The sequence below is a fragment of the Chroicocephalus ridibundus genome, chromosome 5 (genome assembly GCF_963924245.1).
Source record: "Chroicocephalus ridibundus chromosome 5, bChrRid1.1, whole genome shotgun sequence".
NCBI lineage: Eukaryota > Metazoa > Chordata > Aves > Charadriiformes > Laridae > Chroicocephalus > Chroicocephalus ridibundus.
In genome coordinates this window covers 67,268,195-67,293,758 of record NC_086288.1, presented here as the reverse complement: position 1 = coordinate 67,293,758, position 25,564 = coordinate 67,268,195, and the positions used below count along the sequence as shown (strand labels likewise).

The following is a 25,564-nucleotide window of genomic DNA, read 5'->3' as shown; positions in this document are numbered from 1 at the left end:
AAGGCCCTGCTGAAGGAACAAATTCCTATTCTACTTTTGTTTTTTTCCACTGACATTCAAAGAAAACAAAAGCCAGCTTGACTCAGATTATGTCTTATATGTTTTTTTTTCCTACTTAATCAGACTAAATGTCAGACATTAGGAGCTAATAATGCAGTGAAATAATTGTTTTCATAGGTTTTGCACCATAATGGGACTTCTGGTTTTTTTAACAGACATAATAAAATGATGTAACTATGACCTACTAACGAATTTTCCCATTATGTCTTGGCAACAATAAAACAGAGCAAATGGTTATGAGATTATCACCTGAATTATTTTCACAGTTTAAGAATGTGCCAGTATATCTGTATCACACAGAGCAAGACTACCAGGACCAATGTAACCATGTGGTAGCAGGGAATACCACTTAGTCTTCTAACCAAGACTCCATTTTACTGTACGCATCTAAAACAAAGACAGCCACTACTCCAAAGTTAGTTTTAAACCCTTTTTCCACCCACTTAAATTGCAATTTGAGACATCCTATTTTGGGTAGGAGAGAAGGAAGAAAGCATAAAGAATAGTAAAACTACTGGGTATTGTGGCCACCTTGCCAAGCAGCCGCACCAGTGTATCACCAAGCTAGCTGTTGCCAAGTTTTTATAACCTTCATAACAAGAATATATTTTTTAAAGGAAGAGATTAATTAAAAATATGACACAATTTGGTAGACACCTTTGTGGAACTGTTTACACAAAGAATGGTGCCTGACACAGGTGAAACATATAAAATTTATTGCAAATTGACAAGCTGGCCACTGACTGACTTGATGGTCTGAGGTAAAACTCAGTTTCTCAGTAAGACCTCCTTTTTGTCTTTCACTGAGACAAGAGGAGGTCACGAAGGGCCTTAAAGGGAAAAAAGGAAAGACAAGTGACATACACATGTAAGAAAAGAGCTGGAACCATGAAAAAAGGAAAAAAGGGGATAAACCCCAAGAACTGTACCAGTAAAATTCTCAGTTTTGGAAAAGCACTATTACATATATCAAGGTTGTTCCTCAACACAAGAAACAGATTCCTCAACACAAGAAAATAGTCTAGACAAATGCTTTATCTCTATGGATAAACAGAAAAAGCTCTAGCACAGGTAAGATTTGAAAACGACCTAGACTGAAGACCATGGGAGATACTTAAGCTGAACGCCAAGCCTAGTTTGTAGGCCTGAATTAGACAAAGGTTGCCAAATCTGTCCGTGGTGACTGGAAATGGAGAAGGCTGGGAAACAGAACTTCACACTCCTTGTCTTATAATTTCAAATTGGTCTAAAGCAATTAAAAGAACAGCAAAATGTATTGCAAGCAAACTATTAACCTGGAATACTCACTGATGATATCAGCATAAATCTCCATCTTGTTGTGTTGTTGAGCTAATGTGAAAGCTTCATTATTGCACTTGGACATGACCAGAAACTGGATGGCAGAACCATAGTCACCAAGCTGCAGAAAGAATCTAATCAGAATGAACAAATTAATACCTTAGTACTAATTAGCATAATGAATACACTAAATGTTTTAGGGACATATTATATTTTGTTGTATACAAATATGATTTCAAATTTATTTTATATCTCAATTATTTTAAATAGGTTGCTAAAATTAACTTGGTGTAAATAATAAAGCATGGCAACTTTTATCATCGTTTAAACTTATTATTTCAGATTAACATTACTTTAATCAGAAAGTTTAAAAAAAAATAAATCAGTACCTGCTCAGCTGTCCAAATTTTAAAGAATTCAGACCAATAGACTGAAATATATTGTCACTGGCCAAGTACCAATAACCAGTCTCTGATACGTTAGCAAGCTTTACCAATTTCCAACAGGTATGGCCTCTTTCACCCTTATTTTTAACCTGCAAAATGTGATTGTTACCTGGCCACCATCTTTGCTCCATCAAGAGACTGTGTTTCTCTCACAATATTAACAGCCTTTTCAGGATTATTAAGGTGATCCAAATATAGCCGGATTACACAGTCCCATTGCTTTGCATGCTCATAAGCTACCACAGCTTCCTTGTACCTGCAAAATAATGGTTCTATGTCAGTTTTTCTAACTTTTAAATAACTCTTTATAATATGATGTGAAGACACATTCCTACATGATGCAATTGACACAAAGAGTACTTTTCTGTTCTCATCAGTGCAAATATTTAGCTTTGGCGCTGTTTCATATTAGAAAGTATCATTATTCTGAAGCACGTTTACTTACAGGTAAGGACTAATAGAAACTACATTCTGTGATTAAATATAAATTTTGGGCTTTAATTTCAGCCAATAATTTCACATTATTCAATATTTTGCAAGTGCAGCCATTAAGATGTAGTAATTTGGTTCTAGAATGAAAATATTTCTTTCATGATTACTATCCCTTTGAATGACCTTTAAAAAGCTAAGGAGTCGTTAGAAAACAACTGAACTTCAATGCTCTGCTAAGTGCAATATTGCATTGGGTGCAGTACTTTAAACTTTCAATGATTTTTGTTAAAAAGATATTAATGCTTAGACAGGAAAAATTAGAAACACATCTCTGACACCAGTGGAAGGTCCTTGGATTACGTTTAAAATCTTTACACAACACCTTAAGTTTATGTATTTCAGAACCCATTTTCACAAGGCTATTTGATGCAAAATTTAAAGTCTCTCTAACTTATTTTACAAAAAAATTAATGCATAATAATAATAACAACAACAATAATAATACCATGATTTATAAAAAAATACAAGCATTCAAACGCACCTGCCATCTGCTTCCTTGGCTTTTGCATATTGTAGGTGAATTTTTGGAGAGGAAACGTAAGCAAGAAGTTCACCAACCTTTGCCCTGGAAAGACAAGACAATAGTTATTTAACCAATGTATCTGGCTTCAAATTTTCTCCAGTAAAACAGGCATATTTACATCAACACTGAAAAGGAGGCTAAAAAAGAAGTAACTGAACATAATGTATAAGCTTTGAAGGCACTTTAATATTTTCAAAAAGCTGCACTTAAGAAGTGCTGCTTAAAGAAGTACAGTATCTCCTTTGAGATGTACAAGCGTAAGAAGTGCTAGACCAACAATTCTCTAATTAATCTATAGAAGAAGCACAGTATTAAAACCGTAACCTGAGAGAATGTGCAAAAAAGTACAAAAGACCACCAGAAGAGGTGCAGTTGTGATAACTCCCATGATGGCGTGCTTAAGGCCATAGGTTGTACAGAGGATTCCAGGCCATTAGAATCAGATTCTCTGAGCGACAACATCCATAACAGCAGAGTGTGGAGGAACACAGAAATATGTCAGTCCTCCCATAAATCTCGCTTCAGGAGTTGCACACAGTAAAAGCCAGCAAACTCAGCAGTGGGCCTTAGAAGACAAGGGATATGAGAGGCTGACCTTAAATCTCACCTCTCTGCTTAAAAGATAGAGCACTCTCCAAACTGAACTTCCTCCTGCTACAGTGAACAAGGCTTGTACCTCCCACTTTCCAAATCAAGGCTATCATTATATGCAAGCTACCCTACTTAAAGTGTTCTTTTGTCCGTTCTCATGCCACTGGCACTTCTATGGTGGAATCAAATTTTCCTTTGTAATGAACATAATATTCCAATGAAATTTTTAGAGCACTTGTATGAAAGCGGAGGGGTCTTTCTGCTCCAATCAGTTCTTAATATCAGAAGTCCATAAAATGTGATTAGGCAAGAATTAAGCCCTTAAGTCTCAGTAAACTGTACTTTTTCACTGGAAACTTGACAATAATAAGATTTCCTTAAAAAAATGAAAAATGTATTGAACATAATGCCAGCAATTTTGACTACTCATGATACAGACTCCATTTGAACCAGTAACTTAGATTCATTTCCAACTGCCTGAATATTCAGTCTCAGCTATGTATTTTATAACTGAAGAAAATTAATGAACTAAACAGTAACTACACAAATAAAATTACTAAATTCAGTGCATGCATGTGCACATGTACACGCACACAAAGAACTCAAAACTGCAGGTAACTTCAAACATAATACAAAAAAAAAAAGAAAAAATGAGGACTATCTCCCTTTTACGACAAGACTATCTTTAAAACAACAAAAGCTTCCGAGAGAACTCTGTTCTTGTTTAACCTTGGGGGAGGGAACAATGAAATCAATGAAACATAATTAATGAGACATTTGTGGTATTCAGAGAATCGTTCATTTCCAAAGAGCACCACAGCAAGTCCTCTGAAATACGACACTTCCCTGAAACCTGTACTTACCAGTTTTTACACCGGATGTATACTGATGCTGCCTTGTCATAATATTGTCCTTTTTCATACAGCTGAGCAGCTTCTGAAAATTGCTACGATATTGAAAATCATTAAAATATTATTTCTAAATTAAGATTGCAAATAAATAGCTTAAGGAATTCACATATTCGGGTTTAGCTTTTAATGCTTTTGAATACCTTCATACTCTCCAGAATAGCTCCACAGTCTCTTTTTAATAACCTACTGGAATGTTTAATGGCCTGGTTTACCCCTCGACGGATATCTCCCATTCGAATGGACATTTGAGCCACTCCAGCAAGGCAAGCTTCATCATGTTCCTGGTACTGGCAATCAAATGAAAAGCAGTAACCATAGGTTATACATCAGAAATACCCGGTCAGAAAAGCCACAGTAACCAACCATTGAAACAAATTAACAAAACATTACATGGACTTAGTTAAATCAATTTTTGCCTCAAAATTCTTGCCTGGCTGCAGCTGTCACTTATAGTTTCTTTCTTAGAGTCGCCTTTAATTTTTACATTTCACTTACAAGATTTGTCCAGACCAAGCATACAAGAGAAGAACCTGTTTTACAGACAGCTCAATTCTACTCTCCTCTTTCCTCCAAAACCAACAGTAGAGAAAAAGAGAACAGAAGCAGGATAATTCCTTTGGTGGTTTTTTTTGTGTGTTTTTTTTTAAAGGTGGTAAGGCCACTGATGTTTCATCAAGTCAAATGGCTTGAATTGAGAAAGTACTGCTATTTCCCCTATTATGTTCCCCTATTATCATTTAAGCTGCTTCACAATAGACATTTTGCAAATATTACAGGAAATAATGCCAGAATAAGGGAGTATCTACTGAATATTTATTTTCTAACACAATCCTTGCCTGCCTTTATACAGATAACAATTCAGTAAAGAAGAACAGAAGGAATAATTAAGTCTTTTGTTATAACAACGAAAATCCTAGCAGTGTTTTCTCTGACATTTGCATGTCTATTATGAAACTGCTCAAATCATAAAAATCTAAGTCTAGTTATGCCATGTTAATATACGGCTATTCTGCTTTATACCTAGAGAAAGCATCATTCTGTATATTAAAAATAAAAGAAGTGCAAAGACTACTATCCCAAAAGCAATGAATAAAAAAATCTGAATTCAAATGAGTCTGAAACATGACAACTTTAACGTGCAGTATGATAGTACAAACAGTATCATTACTAAAAAGGAATTACCTTATTGTTTCCAGTGATTCCCTTCTCATAATGTGCCAGAGCGTTAACATAATCACCCCTAAAAGAAAAATGGAAGTTATATGGAAGAATATTTGTAATGGGAAGAGATGGTTACCTTCCTACCACACAGATTATGCACATATCTGTCTTGCTTTAGGCATAATGACTCCATAAAAGGATGTGAAGTATGCAAAAGATGGACAGGTACACAGTATGTCACAGCACTTCCCGTGCATTTTATCAAGCTGTTAGTCAAAGAGGCAGTCCATCTCTCAGTTTCGTTATACTGAGACCAATCAACCTCCGTTGAAAGACAGGCAACAAATCTGTCTGTACAATACACCTCAATAATTTCATCTCTACTTCCACATTTTTCTGGAAGATAAATGAAACTAACCTTCTAAAATTATTTAGAATTTTTGCAACATAAAAACGAAGGCAATTTTTTCTCCCTAAGTACATTCAGAACTCAAGTTACAGATGGTTGCAGTGCTTCAGCTGCCTCTGTTCCCTCCTTTCTGTGACCAGCAAGTGTCCTCTCTCAGTGCTGGGGCACTGCCAGGGGAGAGGAGTTCTCTAAAAACGCTATTAATAGATAAGAGTTTTCCCTCTTGGTTTAGACATTAAGCAGACCAGGTTTCATCTGGGAAGAATTAGCTATAAAATAGACTTTAAAATCATGGCTAACGGTTAAAACCTTCTCTCTTCCAGGGACTGGCAGCCTTGAAATTTAAGACTCCTCTACCTAAAATATGTAATGAAAATGAAGCCTACTGGGTATTTAAAGACAGACAAAAGGCAAGGTCCTCGTCTGATGCAAGAAGCGATAAATGGCACGAACTTTCTCTATTTTCCAAGCACTTGCCTGCAACAAAGTATTTATTTAGTAGATAATATTATTATATAGCGGACCTACCAGTTGCAAAGAACCCAGATACCCTGAAATTAATCAAAAGTAACTATTATTTGCTAACATATGTCTCTAGCATGAAGTATTCTTTACAAAACTACTCTTCATACTATAGCTGAAGACCTCACAGAATCCTCTCTCAGTGATGCAGTCAGCTGAATTAGCTCAATTCTATGTTCTTCCAGTTAGCATGAGTATTGGTTTATTCTTATACTGCAACTTTACAGAAGAACTTACGTGAATTCAAGCTGCATTGCGTATTCCTTCGATATGAAAGGGATTTGGTCTGGGGCCAAGCGCTTAGCCAGCTGAAGTGCACTGTCCCAGTGTTGCAAATCTTTTCGCATCTATTAACAAAGAATAGTAACATTTTCTGATGCAACTATCAAATTCTGAATTCTAATATGGACTTTTATTATTCTAAATATAAACATAGAGCTAGTGTTCTAGAAAGATTCAGACAATTTGAGAGAGAGACATTCATCCTAAAAGAGTGTCTGTCGGCCACACAATAGCAAGAACATAACCATAAAAGGGCAGAATTATCAGAAGGTAAGATATTCCAACACTAAGGTGGAGATGAAAACAACAGAAAAAAAATTTACACATCTTAAATGACTACCTCAAGTGCAGCAATAGGACAGGAGGATGCCAGATATAAATCCTGAGCCAGATTAAAATCACTGGTAAACATGGCAAGATGTCCTGCTAAAAGGTTGTGGTCTTCTATTCCCTGTAAAAAGATGTAATAGATGCAAATGTAGTCCACAAGAAAAAAAAATATTGTTGTAAGTAACATAATCTAGTAAGCACAGTGAAACAAAATATCCTGACATTTTACAACCATGTATATTGGATTCTACAAACCAGAAAAAGCCCTCACTTTCTTATTGGAGCTCAAAGCCACTAGGGCTAACGCTGTCTAAAATCAGCAATTTGCAGAAGTATATTTTTAAGGCACTATTTCGCGCCCACTTTCAGATGTATAATTGCAATTTGGATGTTTGTTTGTTTGTTTTTTTTTAATAATAACAGGGCATTAAACATTTTCTCAAAAATAAAAAGGAAAAATAGCCTCCAGATGCCTGAGACATGAGTATATTCTGCTGCTCTCAAGCAAAGTTGTGCATTCCAGTAGAGACTGCAACCACTTCAGGAGAAAAACAACCAAGACTTAAGTGGTTTGGACACTTTCTCCTCTATAACTATTAACTCTCTTGAAAATAATTCACCTTCTATTTTAAAAAAAAAAAAAATCCCCACAAAGATAAGAATTTGGCAATTCTTAAAGAAGAATTAAATCACCATATTTCTTCTCTAAAAGGGATTTTACATTTTACCTTTATTTGCTCTAGTGACATCACCATCCCAGCATTACCAAATGTCCTATAAACACGTATTGCAAAATCCACCTCCATATGATGTAAGCAAGCTTTGGCCAGCTCATTCCAACTAGACTGGTCATTCAGAAGCCTGCACACCTCCCATGCTTCAGAAAACCTACAGAAGGTAAAACACATTTAAAACTAGTATTACTCATACCTAAAATTCCCTCTCAACACTTTTTTACTAATACTATGGTAGGGAAAACATAAAATGCATTTACTTCTAAGCCATGGAGAGAAAGATGTGTCAGGAAGAAAGGAGAAATACAAATGCATAACTTAGGGTTCTGTTCTGTTTCTCCTGTTTCTACGACACTTTTTCAGGAAACCATCTCCTTTCCCTACTCTGGCATTCTTTCCATTATACTGATTTTGCATTCTCCATTACAGCAGGAGAGGAGTATGCAAGAGGCACCTTTAGCCAGTTTTGGAAGGGAGCCACTGTCATAGAACCCTGAATCACTCTTGAAAAAAATTAGTTTAGCTTTTACTTGACAGTGGAAAACAAATAAAGCACCACTGGGTCACTTATTTCGCTTGGTCTGCGTACACAGCTACATGGACTCCTGGATCAATCTAATTTATCAATATTCAGCATGACATTTTCAAATCACCAGGATATGCTGTATTGAGAAAGAAGAAAACAATTTACACAATATAATTAAAACACAGATGTACCTTTTCAACATTAAAGTCTGAGTAAGCATTTGTGTCAGCTCATTAGGTCCAAGGTCTTTCAAATTGCCAAGGAAACTGTGAGTGCTTAGATAGATATTGTTTGTTTTCCCACTCTGAGTCTGACAAGTTAATTCTCCATTATACAACAACAAAGGTTTATAGGAAAAGGGGACCTCTGTGCCACCTGCCAAAATAATCTTGGATCCTAGATTCAAAGATTAGGAAGAAAAGAAGACATAATTTAAAAAAACCCTACATGGTAAAAAGCGTAGCAAGCAGTGACAGCTGAAATAATGTAGATTTGCAGGGCATTAATTCAAGGTCTCTAATTCCAGTAGGCACCGTTGACTGTACGGCGCGTATTTTTTAGTAAAGTAAACATACATAACTTAAATCTTCGAAACTATTAAGGTAATTCTCCAAATGTTTGTAGGTAAATTCCCTAATGCTTCTCTGTCACAAATATAGAAATTGCTATTATTACAAATTTGGTTAACAGGGTTAAGTGAATACAAGTTTTGTCACCCTGATCCTAAGATTTTCTCATGAGCATTTCAAAATACAATTGCAGCACAATGTGTAAATTTCAGGCAAAAGATTATAATAGCAAGAAACTTAGGGAGTTATGATCAAAATGCCTTGTTGAAGCGTTACAGAGGCTTACAAAGCAACTAGTTTTCTATTCATCAGTTACACTTAAAAACTTCTGGAGTACTATTTATTTTTATATGCAGTTATGAACATAATTAAGACAAACAGACTCAGAATATGTTTTACGTTATTAACTAAAATAGTGAATAAGTTTTAAAAATCGTTTACAGTACCTTGAATGGCATCCTTATGAAAAACATAAGTGTACACTTTATCATCATCAAAAGCAACAAAAACGCCTTTATCCATTGGCCAGTTTTCCCACAAGATTCCTTTAATAGTTGGTGAGAAATTTGGAATCTCATATAATCTATCATTTACCTACAAATAATGCAAAAGTAAGATTACTAGCAAGTGGCTAAGGGGATAGACTAAATATTAATACCAATTATGATTAAAAACAAAAAAAGAATAGAAGTAGTGCAGAAATATGAAAATTGTATTAAGAAAAAGTTTTCTTATAAACAGTGACTCTGAATAACATAATAATTTAATTCATAAGGGAAGTAAATGGTGAAAAAGCACATTAGATGAATGTTATTTACTTTTCATAGAAAAAGGTATGGGGACAGGCAGTGAAAAACTGTCAGTGCTTGTTAACGGGCTAAAAATATCTGTATTTGAATACACAAACACACACATTTCTGAAAATGACTGATCAGGAATTTAGCATAATGAAATTGTCCTGATCTAGTATGACAGATTTTATTTCCTTACATTACCATTAAGTTATCTTCAAGCCTTCTTGGCAACTTCTACCAGCATACACCTTGGAGTGACAAAACCTTCGTTCTTTATTAAAAATACTATACAGTTGAGGAGCCTGCTTGTAAATATAATTGTATGTGTATCCCACACAAACTTACTGGACAATAGACAAAGCCATCACTTTTGTCATCTATGAAAGCCAATCTGGTTCCATTGGGATCTGGAAAAATTTTTCTCACACTGACAGGATGCCGATATTCATTCACATATTGCCAGTCTTCAACGTAGAAATAATGAATAACTCCAGTCTAATGAGAAATAACAGAAACGGCTAATAATGACATCAGTAAATGGCAAGTAGATAATTAAATTGGTTGTAGTTTCTCCCATTTTAGGGTGCTGAGCATAAAGACTGTTTACAGAAAAATACTTCCAGCTGTTTTTTTGGCTTCCTTCTTCATTCACAGATGGTTTTGGTTTTGGACAGGACAGGAAAACTTGAGGCTTTCTGGAGGGTGAGGAAAGAAGCTGGAGTTTTGAGGGGGTTTCTATTGTTTTTGTTGTTTATCTCACTCTGCTTTGTGGAGACAAGCTGCATTTACTGTGCAGTTCTCTAAACAGGGGAAATGCCTGCATTGCTGCTGAGCGAAGCTAAACGTTCAAAGCTGCCTCCAAGGAAGAACCACCAATTCTTAAGAACAGATATACCTAATTCGGGAGGAAAACCCAATCAAACTGTTTTATGATTAACACTACCTTTTGATCAGTGTTGCACAAAGAACACTGAAAGTAAAAGGCGGCTTTTGAATTCAATTGTAAAATTCGGACACATCAAATTGGTCAGTTGCAAATTTAGTACTTCAAATTTATCAGTACCAGTTTAGGTACTGAGTGCTCAACTGCTGCAAAACCACTGAAGTTATTAAGCCAGTGATAACACCAGAAATAGTGATTCTGCCTTTCCTCTGGAATACTTCAGTCTGTGCCATAAAGAGCACAATACTACAATGCCAAATGTGTCCTGTATTCCCAGGGCCAGAAAATACTAAAAGCAAAGAAGCTACCCCTCAGGCATAGGAAAATCTCCGGAAAAATCCATACGCATATTCAGATCCTTCTTCAGTGCCCTCCTAATTCCTATCTTTGTTGAAACACCTAAGAAAAATTCTCTTTGGGTAAAGGCTTCCAATAGTAAGTCAAGACTTTATGCTATCATACTTGTTTACCTCATTACCTTTTTGTCCACATCAATCACATCACCTAAACTAACAAATTTGCAAGGCAAGTGTTATATTTTTTTCTTATATCTGGAAGACAGTTTGATGGTCAACCCTCTCACTACTGTGACAGAATTAAATTCTGCTATTAAAATCAGTGTTTTGCAACAAATGCTAGTAAAAGCAAAACTTAATCTTCCTGCCAACGTATCTCATACAAATGCAACAGTAAAGGTAATTGAATGCAATTTTGGCTGTATTTGCTCAAAGTTCTTGCATAGAAAATAATCCACTCTAAACTTCTCGGAAGCACAATTTTTTTGCTAAAAACATGAGTAATAATCCAAATAATTAAGATAAAAAAATATTTCATCTAAAAAGATCCTTAAAAACAGAAGTAATACTCACATCTGTACCATATATGAGGAAGTCACTAGTTAAAGCATGGCACAAAATTCGGTATTTATCATCATCTGCTGGGAAGAGTCGAGTTTCTCGTTCTTCCTGAGCATCCAAACCTCCACTTTCTATCTAAATAATAAAGAAGAGAATGAACTGAAAAACTTCATTGTTAACAATCACGTATCACAGTTTTGCCTGTATCAAACTGTGAGGAAATGAATGAAAACAAACTGCACATGCATCTTTTAAAAGCCCAGTACCTGTTTCTGTCATGTTCCCACAGAGACTTTTAAAATAAAACTTGTTAAACAGCTCACTCAGGAAACACTTTTACTTCATCTGTTGTAGACTAGGTTGTATTTCTAAAGTTTACAGGAACTCAGCTTTATATTTTAATTAGGCAGCAAAAAATTTCTAAAGAATTTCTAATTTTTACCTCTGTTAACTAGAGATCACTCCATTTTCTCTCATTTTTAAAATTACATTAACTTGTTCAGCTTAGATCAACTCATTAGTTCAGCACTCCAAATTGCCAGAGCTCTTACCATATGCAACTGGACTTTACCCTCAAAGAGAGCAGCGGCATAATCGGAATTAAGGTGCATACTTGCTACTGTCCCCAGGTACTCCACATCTTTAAGCTTTTTAACATCTAAAGGATACAAACAGAAAAGAAAAGGTAAAAATATTTTGATTTTGTGTAGGCCTTCACTCATCACCATCTAAATTTGCAGTTGACTAATCAGATGTGAAAAACTCATAACTAAGCAGAGAGGGGACAAGTCATGCTTAAGAGACTTTCTTAGCAGTCAGAAAACTGGTTAGAAAGTACAAGAGAAACTCTTGTGTTTTCACAGTTTTGATTAATTTATTATTAGTCAAAAAAGATGATGCTTAGAGAGACAGGAAACCTTTAAGTCCACTGTCTAAAATTTGGACGTAGCATAACCAATTTTACCTTACCCCATGCAAAGAACATGAACATCTACCAAACTTAGAATTTAAACCCTCATATAGTCACAAGGTACTTTGCCAAAATTAGTATTTAAAGACACGGTCAAATAACATCTCTAAACCCTAAAGGTCCTTCATTGGTTAACAACGTGATCTGAAAAAAAACAAAAAAGAAACATTCTACGTTTCATTACCAATACCTTGAACCTGAAGTTTTACTTCTATTATTTACTATGCGTAGTCATAACTGCTTCAGTTTGTGAAAATTATTATCTGGTCTTAACAGGACCATATGGTAATTCAGGTTATTATTGTACAATGGGAAACGTCCAGAACTGCTAAACACAATACTGAATTCATAAAACAAGGCACAATGATGCAGTAGTTTTAAGAGAACTAAATTTATGCTTACTATTCTCTCCAAGTGCATAAAACCAAGCCCGATTGTTCATTCCTACAGCCAAATGATAAACACCAATAGCAACAAAACTGGGCTCTACTTCAACAGAGACTGTGACTGGTAGCTCCTGTAAGAAAACAAAACAAAATAAAACAATTTTCCTCCACTATTAATACTTACTTTACTTATATCTAATGAAGTTTAAAAGGAAGAGGTTATCATACTCTCTCCACGTGATTTGCTATCGTAACTTCAAGAAGCGAAGTGAGGTATGCAATCCGAGTACTGCAAGCATCTCCAAGGACTGGAAGCTTCGTCAAGAAGACATGGAGGGAACCTCTTCGTGTAGATACTGCCAACAACTGTCCATCATCTGTCCAAGCCAGCTGATCTACACCTAAAACATTCACAAGTTTTTTTTTTTAAAAAATCATTCCTTTTTTTAACTACTAAAACCAAGAAACAATTAATATAATTCCGAGATTAACTGGAATCACTCAAACCAAACCCGTAATTTACTAATTTAGCATCTTCCTAAGAGTGAAGACTTGAAAATAACTGAAGTATTTACAGACACTGCAAGAGGAGATAATGGTGGTAACTCATTACCCAAGAACATAGTCTTGTAACAATGTTCTGGAAGCCACAGGCACAAATCCTGTATATCAGGATGAGAACAGATTAGGTATCGTCTGTTAGCACAAGAGATGCTGAAAAGCACAAAAACCCCTCACCCACCAAAAAAAAAACATGGAAAGAAGAAGAAACCAGTTCAGTATATTATTTTAGTAATCTGAATATACTGTATTACAGATTCAAAAAACCAAAATACCAAATATTCTGAGAGCCGTTCTTCTCTGAACGGAAAAAAAAAAATATGTTGCCATTTTGCTATGGGTCACCTTATAAACACAAGTTTGGAAAGGAGGAGTTTATGATAAATTTTATATTTACACAGGTTTTCCAACACCAATACTTTCAGTCATGTAAAGTCACCATCAAAATTCTGTTTTACTTATTTTGTAAAAATTTCTATCCTCATGGAGACTGTTAACGTACCTCTGTTTTCATCATCCAAATTTATTATGGCATACATTTCTCTCAGGTCTGACAGATCATGGATTTTAATGCTAAAACAAAATAAACAGTCATTCTCACTAATATAAATCTCAGTCATCATAAACTGTAAGAAACCCAACCCAAGCCAACCAAGACAGCCTAGTGGAGCAAAAAACAGAGCGCAAATCCAAAATGCTTTCCATTTCCTGAAAAGCAACACATGCTCATTGTTATCCATCACTCTAAACAATTTATCACTATGACTGTACAAAAAGATTTGCTCAGAGAACTAAAATTTGAGGAAAAGGCACAATTCATCCAATTTGAAAGAACTCAGGGCTGGGAAACTTGCAATGTTATTCCCACTGTTACAACACAGATTAGGTTAAAAACACATTCCCGGTGGACAAACACTGCTTGAAACACAGATGCAAAAAAATAGCTTTCAATCCTGCTTCACATAAAAAGGGACGGAGTGAGAGTTTACTTATGCTGTCATGTTACTCAATATATGCTAATGAACCCCTTAAAGAGATAATACTTATTGTACAATAGCTGAAGTGCTTCAAGTTGCACCGTGTTTTGCTCAGTTATACCACTCTTGATGTGCAAGTGTCATAAACAAGCAGCCTGTGAAGGTCATAGAACTGAGGACACACAGAACAGTCTCCTACCATCACTCAGCTCCTTTTTCGCTGGAGAATTCAAACATTACAGAATCAGGGAGTAGAAGATGAGGAGCTAAAGGAGATACTCTATTGTATGCACAACACACTTTGGAAAAAGTCCAGTCTCTCTAAATATTTTTTTCCTTAATTGCTTACACATTTATACTTTTGTCTAGATTGCAGGTAAGAACGAACACCAGGGAAGAGGATATTAGGACATCAGCACACTCAGTACAGCTTTAAATGAACTGTTCTCCTATTGCTAAGCAGATGGTTATGTCCAATCAATAAATCACAGTAAAGAAATTTGGTCATTTTTGTAGCCAAGTAACATAGCAGAAAAAGAAAGAATCAAAAGGAATAAACTATACTAGAGTTTAATTATTTGCTTGTTTACAATTATTTACAATAAAGTTAATTAAAATTGCAGACATTTTGGTCAAAATTAGCTCCTCCTAACTTTAGGCAGAGAGGCAGTTCCACACAGCAGTTCATCTCAACTTCTCTGCGTTGACTTCTCAGGGAGCCTAGCTTTAATGCCTAACAGCTAAAGTTATGCGAGATGAATTCCATTCTCTACGTACAAAATTACCACTTACCAATTGTCTCCACATGATGCAGCTTTGTTTAATGACTGTGATATAGCAATGCTGCTTAGATTATCCTTATGATTATGCGCTTGAAAGATTTCTTGACCTATCTCACGAATGTGTGTAGAAATGACCACAAAACACCCTCGTGAGAAACCAATCATAATGTAGCCATCACCATACCTGTTACAAAAAAAGCAAAATTAAGAAAAGAGATCTATTTATGCAATATGCAAAACGCATTTCTTTCAGACTACTGGAGTAACTGTCAATGTCACCCTTTAATTGGAAAAATAATCAAATAATGGGAATTTACAAATAATGTAGAACAATATAGTATCAAATAGATTAAGGGAAAAACAATCAAAGATTCTTAAAGATAAAAACATGTTTGAACAATCAAAGATTCTTAAAGATAAAAACATGTTTGAACAATCAAAGATTCTTAAAGATAAAAACATGTTTGAACAATCAAAGATTCTTAAAAGATAAAAACATGTTTGTGCCCAGAGTTTACTCATAAGTTGTGTATATTCTCTCTTCTGCATTCCATAATACCACTTTCAGCAAGCTGAATATATGGCAGTGATGCCAGGTGAAAGACCTCTGATATCTTCATTGGCATAAGTATGACAGAAGATGGAAACTTCCATTTCAAGTTTCTGGCTGACATGGTCCCATCAAAGCTATGCTAAAAATAATAATGGCAGTACTTAAGGCATACTACAGCAAACACAGTGGATTTACCAAAGCTATAACCTGTATTTGTGAACAGATAGTTTGTTTACTTTTCATAGTGTCAACCAGAAGTAACGAGGTTCAGGCAGAAAGAGTTACAGCGCGTAAGGATGAACTCAAACAATATCTCATCAGCTTAGTTGCAAAAAAATAATTGCAAGGAAAACAGCCCAAGTATGTCTTGTTGGACATGTTATGGATTTTCTTACACAGTTGTAGCGTATGGGTATAAATGTCAATTCCACATTGACGGAAAGGACATTTAAAGACAAGGTGTCATGATTCAAAGATATACAAACAGTACAGCTATTTTTTGGGTACAGAGTTGAAACTTCTAGATTGGGATTGCCTCAAAGGAACATTACCAATTGGATTACATAGCAGGGAGGCTACCAGAACTTTGCACAACTTTGTAAACCAACTAGCTGAAGGATACATCTCCATCCCTAGCTCTTTCATCAGTTACTCAGCCAAACAAAAAACAACCTATAAAACCCTCAGTTTAATCGACTGTCAGGACAGCAACAGTATTAAGTGTTCTAAAGCTGGGCATACCAGCAGCGATTATATTTGAGAATACTGCTTTTTTATAGCCATTGAATTGTCAAGTAAAGCAATTACAAAACGTAGGCTTCTTTGTGTTTGGAAAAGAATTATTAAAAACTCTACAATACATCCAAGAAAAATCCAGTGTAAGCAAGGGATATATGATTTCATTTCCAGCATTTATCAGAACTACCGGTAAAATCTTCAGCTTGTTAATACTACAATGGTTCATTAAGAAATTCTGCTCACCATCTGTAGGTTACAATACTGCCGTAAGGCTGCTGAAATTTCAGATCAATCGGGTTATCAGGATCATTCAAATTAAAAAGAAAGAGAGTCTTCTTGCCAACCACTACACTTACCTGCCAATGAATGAAAAGGAAAATTAACTTGATAAGAATGGCACCACTTTAAAGTAAGGCCCTACCTCTTCACTAAAAGATGAGATTTAGGATTTTCGAAAATACTTAAGAATTCCATGGATCTGAATTCTGAATCTTTATCAACAGTGGAAGAGATTTTCAGGATATTCCCCTTGTGAGCCAGAGGTTCACGGATCTAAATGGAAGCCCAGCAGAACACATACCTTAAATTCAAGACTTTTCCCTAAAGCAGCATTAAGTCAGTTCCATTTCCTCAGAGGAAAAGGCAGCAGGTAACATGGAGTTATCCTGTTCGACTACTCTCACTCAAACTATGTCTTTTCTGATCCACAGAATTTTTATCCAGGAGGCTGAAGGAAAGACTAACACACAATGCTGCTATCTCAAGTAACTTGCTGAGATTTCAGACAGAAAGATAATTCCAAAAGAAACAGCCTGTTCAGTGTATAATAAACATGCAATATTTACAGTTCGATATCAGCCTAGGTGAGTGTATTTTATTTGATTAATCCCATAAAGATGTTGGACTTCATAGTGGAAGACAGGCTGAACTTTGGGGGTTTTTTTAGAAGACTATTTTTGTTACTAGAATGTGTGTTATTGTCAAGCAAAAGTAAAACACTCATTTTACAAAAAGCAAGGAGGAGCAGCTTGTTTCACCATATTCTTTGACAAATGTACTCTGAAGGACTATTTACAAATTGATTTTACAGTACCTTCTGTTCCAGCTCTCCTTGTCTGAAAAGCAGACAATGGTTTATTCCTAAAATAAGAGCTGGAAGAATTAAATACAAAGCTGGTATTTTCAAACTGAGGAAAAAAAAAGGCATATGTTGACCTAAAAATCCATTGATCCAGAATTATAAACTCAAATTTTGATCTATAATACCTAAATTTACCCCCAATGTTTTCTGCCTTTTAAAACAGTTTGCTTATAATTCCATTGAAGCTTCATGATGAAGTATTTAAGAAATGCTATTTCTTAAACTATTCTAAGAAATTACAGGAATTATTTTATGTTGCAGTGCAAGATGTTAACTCTAGAACTTATTTTGATTACTTATTTTGATCCAATTTGCAGGGTTGGTTTTTTTCCTCTGATGTCATAACTAACAGCCTGGAAGTGATCGTTATCAAGCCAAGCCCCTCCACAACAGACACCTAGACAATAAATGCTATGTGGTTTAGAGCTGCTGACAGACAATCCAAGCACAAACACTCAGAACTGCACAATTACAGAGTGTTCCCTAAGATTTTTACAGCAAACTTGAGAGCTGTAATAAAAAACCTGCAAAGGCTAGGCTATCGCATACCCCAGGAAGCAGCAGCAGAAATCATGGCTGAAGTCCTCAGTCCCTGCATTTTCAAAATATGTTAATTAGATTTCCCTAGGAAGCAGAAAACATTACGCTCCGTGCAGAGAGGCAAAAAACTCCTACAGGTCCTTGACAATGTAAACATGGGGAAAAATTCTTTCTTGACACCTATACTCCACAGATTAAACCTGACTGTGAGAATTTAACTATGTTGTATAAGTGCTCCGTTTCCATCTGCCACATTGCCTATACTGTTCTATATTTATATTGTATGTATTTTTTTAAGTCCCTACACACATCTCCATCTATTATTTTGACTACCACTGCAAAACTGCTCTGTTATCTGTCGTATCGCTAACCACTGCACTTTTCATGAACACATCATTAATGAACAAAGGGGTATGGCTTTACTTTAAAGGAAATTTTGGAAACGAAAGAAATAATCTTGAACACCCAATGTTAAGTCTAGGAGGGAAAAATGGCTTCCTGGACCACCCTGCCACCGCCAGGGTTGCCATCAGAAACCCTAAAACATCAGCTTAATGCTTTTTGCAATATTTTGTATTGACTTCTTACTGTGCTTTCCCTGGTTGATATTCTTTCATCAGTCTTCATAACTGAGAACTGCATATCACTGGGATCTGAGCTCACTGAGGTCTGAAAAAAGAAGTTCGGATTGAGAAATCAACAGTTAACGTAGCAAATATTGATGATAAATAATTGCATTATTCCTGCCCTGTATATTTTAGTGTTAAGGATAGATAGATAGATAGATAGATAGACAGACAGACAGACAGACAGAGTTGTTATTGCGTTTAGTACCAAAACTAAGGAAAAAGTTGGAGAAAACAGTTTGGATCATAATGACATGTTATCACAGAATATACTGGAAAAAATATCTAGAAAACAGTTAGAAACATAAATCCAAATAGAGGATGACAGATCCAGATGAGGAAGACGACTTGCAAGATGATATTATCATAGAATCATAGGGTTGGAAGGGACCTCTGGAAATCATCTAGTCCAACCCTCCTGCCAGAGCAGGGTCACCTAGAGCAGGTTGCACAGGAACGCGTCCAGGCAGGTTTTGAATGTCTCCAGAGACGGAGACTCCACCACCTCTCTGGGCAGCCTGTTCCAGGGCTCTGCCACCCTCAAAGTAAAGAAGTTCCTCCTCATGTTTAGGTGGAACTTCCTATGCTCAAGTTTGTGCCCATTACCTCTTGTCCTGCCCCCGGGCACCACTGAAAAGAGCCTGGCCCTATCCTCCTGACACCCACCCTTTAAGTATTTATAAGCGTTGATAAGATCCCCCCTCAGCCGTCTTTTTTCCAGACTGAAGAGACCCAATTCCCTCAGCCTTTCTTCATCAGAGAGGTGTTCCAGTCCCCTAATCATCTTGGTAGCCCTCTGCTGCACCCTCTCCAGCAGTTCCCTGTCCTTCTTGAACCAGGGAGCCCAGAACTGGACACAGTACTCCAGGTGCGGCCTCACCAAGGCAGAGTAGAGGGGGAGGATGACCTCCCTCGACCTGCTGGCCAAACTCTTCTTGATGCACCCCAGGATGCCATTGGCCTTTTTGGCCACAAGGGCCCATTGCTGGGTCATGGTCATCCTGTTGTCCACCAGGACTCCCAGGTCTCTTTCAGCTGAGCTGCTCTCCAGCAGGTCAGCCCCCAACCTGTACTGGTGCGGGGGGTTATTCCTCCCCAGGTGCAACACCCTACACTTGCCCTTGTTGAATTTCATAAGGTTCCTCTTTGCCCAACTCTCCAGCCTATCCAGGTCTCTGTATGGCGGCACAGCCTTCCGGTGTGTCAGCCACCCCCCCCAGCTTTGTGTCATCAGCAAACTTGATTATACAGACAGTACTAACTGAAGCAGTACAAACAAGGTCACTCCAATGCAAATTCAAAGAAGGAAAAGCAAGAATAAGGCATATAATTTAAATAAGCCTTGCTTAGGTGTCTGCTGTCTCAGCTACATTACTTCTACTACCTAAGCCAGCTAGTTTAAAGCACAGACAAACCCTAATAGATTTACTAGGGTATTCTTCTCCAATGGTGATCCTCAAACATACAGATGGAAGCATATGAAATGAACTATGAAAGACTTGTTCTTTGAAAATCATGAGTAAAAAACTGTTCATTGTTAAAAAAGTGAATTATATTATTTTGCATATTATGCAGCAACTGTCATTTCTTGGAAGGACTGTGATGTGTGTAAACAAACAGAATGCTTGATTAGACAGTCTGAGTGTACTTGGAGGAAGCACTGGAATCATCTTCTCAAGAATGCAACGGAGGTCCAGCCTAGCAGTAATTTTTGCGCATCAGAGGCAAGATCTTTGTTTAACCAACCTAAAGCAAAACCAACACTAAAAGTGTATCATGAAGATCTTATAAAGTCATGCGAGAGCGGTCCTGTGCTGCTACTGGGGAAGTCAACATAAGACTGCACTCATAGGATCCTCTTGTAACAGTTACAGATCAGGATGAAGGATGAGAGAGAAGCATGTTTAGGCAGGACCACAGCAGAATTGCAGAGACTCTAATATCATACATCCCATTGCATAACAGAGAGGCTCAGATGGTTAGATGTGCCCTCATCCTACATGAGTTTTCCCAAAGACCCCTTGTCCTTGAAAGCAGTAGGACTGAAAAGGCATAAGCTCCTGGTCACTTGGGAACCAGGGGTATTCATGTACGCCTTAAAATGAAATGGGGGTTATAAATACTACCTGTCTTATAGTATCCCCTTCCTGATTGCTTATAGTAATCATTTTGTCTTCGCCGCCTAGAGCCAGAAGGTTTTCAGTACTCCAACAACCACAAGTAATCCGCTTAGTGTGCTTACCTGAAAAAGAAAGAAACCTATAGAACACAAACGAACAGAACCACAAAAAAAATCTGGGATGGAAATATGCTCTATTTGGCCACTCAAAGACAGACTGTCAGAATGTGGAACAATTTATCAGAGCAGTTACAAATTCAAGAGTAATTTTTTTTTTTCTAAATCTACTACTCCCAGATGGAAGTCTTCTGACCTTAAAGGAACTTGCACAACCCCTGTTCTTCCATGTCTTTGCATCAAATTTCTGGGGACTCTGCTATATCCTAAATCTTTCTGCCCAGAGGTACTCTAAGCCAGTACGAAAAAGTAATTTAGAAACAAGAACAACCACACAAATCCTTTGCAAGCTGTAAAGCAAGAAAGGTAACGCAAGTTTCCCACGAGGCAGTATCAGGTACGTGTACATATATTTTTAGCTTACTCTGGTAAGTACAACAAAACAGAAGGTGCAAGTTGAGTATAAGCATGTTTTTGACTTCAATGTTCATACACAGAACTAAAAGGAATTTAAGTATATTAGCAGAATTCCACTTTCACATGTGCAAGCTTAGTTTCGAACCAATGCATACCAAGAACAGGAATCTTGCGAGAAGTCTGCCGGTTATATATAAGTAAGTTTCCCTTTGTTGTTCCAACAGCAAGTAAAGTTCCAACTCGAGACCATAATAAGAAAGACATTGCATCCCTAAAATAAAGAAAAATTTTACTTTGTATAGTAGAGATTCCTTTCATGTGCTTACATATAAAAACGTTTTGCGTATTTGTTTTGAAGTTCTATGAATACAGAAGCAGAATTTTTAAATTAAGCAAATGTTCTCTACAATGAGTATCAGAATTATTTAAGTGTGCACAAAATAGTGAAAGTAACAAAAAGTTGTATAAGGTAATGTAATAAGACTTGTACAAATGGAAATGTGTCTGCAAACATCAACAGTCTTCAATGGAATCATGGGTAATTTGGACAAATACACAGCTTTAAAAAAATCTCAAAGATACCACCAAGGTATGTGAAATTTTCCAATCACTTTCTGCATTTCATTTTTGTACTTCAATAATCCTATGAATTCAGTCAAATGCAAGTGAATAGGTCTAGTTCTAGTCAATGTAATAAGAAAGTTAGACATTTTAACTTGAAGTTTCAGATACAGCAAGGCCTATTCTGGTGTATATTTAAGGTTATACAGATAAGTACTATAACCCGCATTTAAAAAAAAAAGCCTCTTAAGCAAAATAATTTTAATTAGAATTTTCTAATTAGTGCAGTTATTTCCATCAATGCCTCTCCCATCCTTTTAAATTTTACTGTAAGCATGCAATAGCAATTTGAAACACATTTCAGATATTAACTGACACATGAAATGACCTCCAATATATATTTGGTTTGCATGTGAGGAGTTTTGTTTGTGCTTTTCCAATTTCAGAAAGAGGAAGATACCATAAAAGCCTGATTTTATGTCTTAGTTTATATGTCTTAGTGCTCAAGCAGTAACACTGTGACAAAAGAAGGATTAGGTACTTAAATTGATAAATACTGTTCTAGCGAGATTGCCTCCAGTAAGCAATTTACCTCAGATATTAGAGAGAAAGATCATGAAGCAACTGCAATAACCACATACTCCATTCTGATAAGTACCTTCTATGCTCTTTTTTGCTTGCATACTGGCAAGTTACTCTTCCTCCCAAAATATTTGTTCACACATGAAAAGGAGGTACAACATGGTCTATTCCTTCACACAACATAATGCGTATAGACATCTTCATAAATTACTTTGATTATATAAATAGCTATAGTTTAAAACTGACCTGTCAAAAAAACCCCAAACCACTACTTGGAAAAACTTAAAACTTTTACCAAAAATTTAATGCCAAAGTTGATGTATTCCACCAGAAAAGAAGATTATAAACAATAATCATTACAACTTCTACGCTAAAAAGTCATATTGTTGATAATATATAATAACTAATAAATAATGACAAAAATGTAACGACTAAGAAATAAGCGAGTACTCCACAAATACCTAAACAGGATGCCTATATAATGGTATATATAAATTTAGACAGTAGAAAGAAGTAACCACTTTAAATTTCTCATTTGTATGTACAATCATTTGCTTGTTTTGAAACTGTTTTCCAACATGTGACTTAACGTTCTACCGACAAACAATCTTCAAAACATAACTTCATTAAATCACGTATAGGTTAAGTCATTGTGTATTTTGTGCAAAGTGGCAAATCTTTTACTTTTGCAGGAGTGGAATAAATTGCACAGAAGTTATTTTTTGTTTCAGTACAGTTTAAGTTCAGTTTCAATATACACTTACAGGATAACAGGCTGTAACATATGGAAATATCCCATAACCAAATATCCAATATTCCAAATTAATTTTACAAAGCACAAATTATGGAAAGATGGAGTATTTCCATCTTCAAGACATGGAGTTTTCAATCTAAATCTGGAAAAAACCACCCTTGCGAAACAAACATAGCCCCATAACATAAATAATTTTATTTAATGGATAAACCACTCCAATTTTAGTACCTTTGACTACTTAAAAAAACCCAAAAAACAAAACACCAAAACCCCACCCAAAATATACACAAAGGAAATTTAGAAATGAAAGGTTAAATCAGAAGGAGTGTTTGTCTCAATTCAAGAAAATAAAATAGTGGCAGTATCCCAAATTAGCTGTTTTTCTGCTCAGGTGAGTGCCCTAACAAACATGGGACAGATTCAGTTCCGCTCTCTTTCCTACAGACAGAACGTTTATGTAGAGCGCAATAGTTTAGTGGAACAGATTCAGAGAAACTAAAAGTTTAATTGTTAAGCCAAACTTATTTGTTAACCCAACGCTTGATTGTTACATAGGCCTCAGGAGAGTTTTAAGTCTGTGGCCAAATTCAGAAAGGTACGGATTTGAACCTTAGAGTAGGATCACCTTAAGTATCTCCTCCCACCCTAAACCAGTCTGCTTTGTGAATAGCATATTCGTCCCCTTATAAATCTAAGGGGAAAAAGTCCTAGGACCACTAAAATCACTTCCCTTACTTTTAAGCTCCCTTTTACTTGTGTGAAATACTTTGGAGAAAGTGTAGCTGGTGCATATACACAAAAAATTCACCCACCCTTGTTGCTACCACAAAGTGGAAACATTGAAGAGGAGCTCTCTGGGGACTTGGGCATTATTGACAATTAAAAAAGAAACAAAACCCAACCAACCCCAAAATCTCCACCCACAACAAATGTTTCAAAACCAACAAATCATACCAAAAAGAATTTAGCAACAAACTGCAGCACGTTAGTTTAACAGTATGTGTGCTATGGAAGGCTCCAATAAAAAGATGGTGTTTGCAATATAGCCTCCAAAACAACAAGCCACGGTGGTCCAAGTCTTCAAATGCACACTTTAAAATAAACTTTCTTACCTCATGCCACTGTCTACTTGGCTTGTTTTGTTTGTGTTCGCATCCCACAGAAATACAGCACTAGATTTGTCTGTGATTATTGCTAAAGTATCTCCATCCTTATCCCAGTCCATAGCAACACAGTTACTGAAGGAAAAAAAAAAAAAAAAGACTTTCACTAATAATGTTAGAATATGTTTGTAAGTGTACAGAAACAGCCAGTCCCTGTCCTTTCTTTTTCCTCCCAAACCCATGACAGATTGCAGATTTATCTGTCAAGTAAAATGACTTTTATAGCAACCACACCCTTACTCAAATCTCATCTAAATGACAGAGGCTGAAAGGAAGGTCATAAAAAACAGACTGCTACCCACATTCTAGTACTGGAAATACTGTCACCTTGATTTTCAAGAGACAGTGAAAATCCCTTGTAAGGTTCTACTTTGTCAGAGGCTATTCAATGTTGGAATTATTTTTCTCTCCGTTCAACAAGCATAACGAACCTGGACGAGAAACCTGTGCAGAAGCAGGAAAAACCTCTACTTGCAAATAGTTCCCTGAACCAAGAGGACAGCAGAGACACCCACAAGTCTCTTGTGAATTGGAAACAGCGTTGTTTACAACACCTATTTAAAGCACCATATACTGCAGACTAAGAACCTATGCCATCTGAGACCACTCTTTTCTTTCTAAATAAATACGTTGATAGTTTATGGTTAAAAAGATATCTCTATGAAAAGAATTCACTCTCATTACCACTCAAATGAAAACTCCTAATGCAAGCAATTTCAAAAGTGTCCTACTGAAATATACATTACTATAAACTAATTCAGTAAGCCTTCAGTTCCAGTTTCTCCTCTCTTTCTTTTTAAAACCTTAGCAGTTTATACTAGAGAATAAATATGGTCTATTCCCAAAACACATTCAGGAATATATAACAGTCAATCAGAACCTCCAGAGCAGGAATAACAAAGACAAAAATAAAGAAATAGGGAAAAACACAGATTGATAAGTAGTAAACGAAAGTTCTATCAACATAATGGTAAGAGGATGCTTATAACATCAATGATTATAGCAGAGAATATTTGACATTCTGAACTCCATTCTTATGCAAGAAAGGTCTAGCAGTTAACAACTGCAGTTGGTTAACAGTTAACCAACAAATAAAGAAGCAAAGTTTGGCCTGAGGGGGAGAACCAT

General features: G+C 36.1%; 2 protein-coding genes across 6 annotated transcripts in view; one reads left to right on the top strand and one right to left on the bottom strand.

Annotated features, from left to right (window-relative positions):
* The window catches only part of RPL9 (ribosomal protein L9), a 219,691-nt gene that overhangs the window by 94,458 nt on the left and 99,669 nt on the right, over positions 1 to 25,564 (top strand). The window lies entirely within an intron of this gene.
* WDR19 (WD repeat domain 19) overlaps positions 1 to 25,564 on the bottom strand; it is a 47,459-nt gene that overhangs the window by 19,525 nt on the left and 2,370 nt on the right. For 3 of the 5 annotated variants that reach the window (XM_063337077.1, XM_063337076.1, XM_063337078.1), the window contains 23 exons: positions 24,386 to 24,511; positions 21,532 to 21,647; positions 20,850 to 20,965; positions 18,686 to 18,766; positions 16,660 to 16,772; positions 15,136 to 15,309; positions 13,869 to 13,939; positions 13,034 to 13,206; positions 12,822 to 12,936; positions 12,001 to 12,107; positions 11,462 to 11,584; positions 9,995 to 10,144; positions 9,302 to 9,449; positions 8,478 to 8,682; positions 7,755 to 7,914; positions 7,037 to 7,147; positions 6,652 to 6,761; positions 5,505 to 5,562; positions 4,463 to 4,609; positions 4,275 to 4,357; positions 2,779 to 2,862; positions 1,915 to 2,061; positions 1,369 to 1,493 (listed from right to left, as the gene is read on the bottom strand). In XM_063337077.1, the coding sequence (XP_063193147.1) occupies positions 1,369 to 1,493; positions 1,915 to 2,061; positions 2,779 to 2,862; positions 4,275 to 4,357; positions 4,463 to 4,609; positions 5,505 to 5,562; positions 6,652 to 6,761; positions 7,037 to 7,147; positions 7,755 to 7,914; positions 8,478 to 8,682; positions 9,302 to 9,449; positions 9,995 to 10,144; positions 11,462 to 11,584; positions 12,001 to 12,107; positions 12,822 to 12,936; positions 13,034 to 13,206; positions 13,869 to 13,939; positions 15,136 to 15,309; positions 16,660 to 16,772; positions 18,686 to 18,766; positions 20,850 to 20,965; positions 21,532 to 21,647; positions 24,386 to 24,511 (2,843 nt within the window). Of the gene's footprint in view, positions 1 to 1,368; positions 1,494 to 1,914; positions 2,062 to 2,778; positions 2,863 to 4,274; positions 4,358 to 4,462; positions 4,610 to 5,504; positions 5,563 to 6,651; positions 6,762 to 7,036; positions 7,148 to 7,754; positions 7,915 to 8,477; positions 8,683 to 9,301; positions 9,450 to 9,994; positions 10,145 to 11,461; positions 11,585 to 12,000; positions 12,108 to 12,821; positions 12,937 to 13,033; positions 13,207 to 13,868; positions 13,940 to 15,135; positions 15,310 to 16,659; positions 16,773 to 18,685; positions 18,767 to 20,849; positions 20,966 to 21,531; positions 21,648 to 24,385; positions 24,512 to 25,564 lie in introns of those variants that run through there. The other 2 variants (XM_063337079.1, XM_063337080.1) reach the window with 2 other exon arrangements.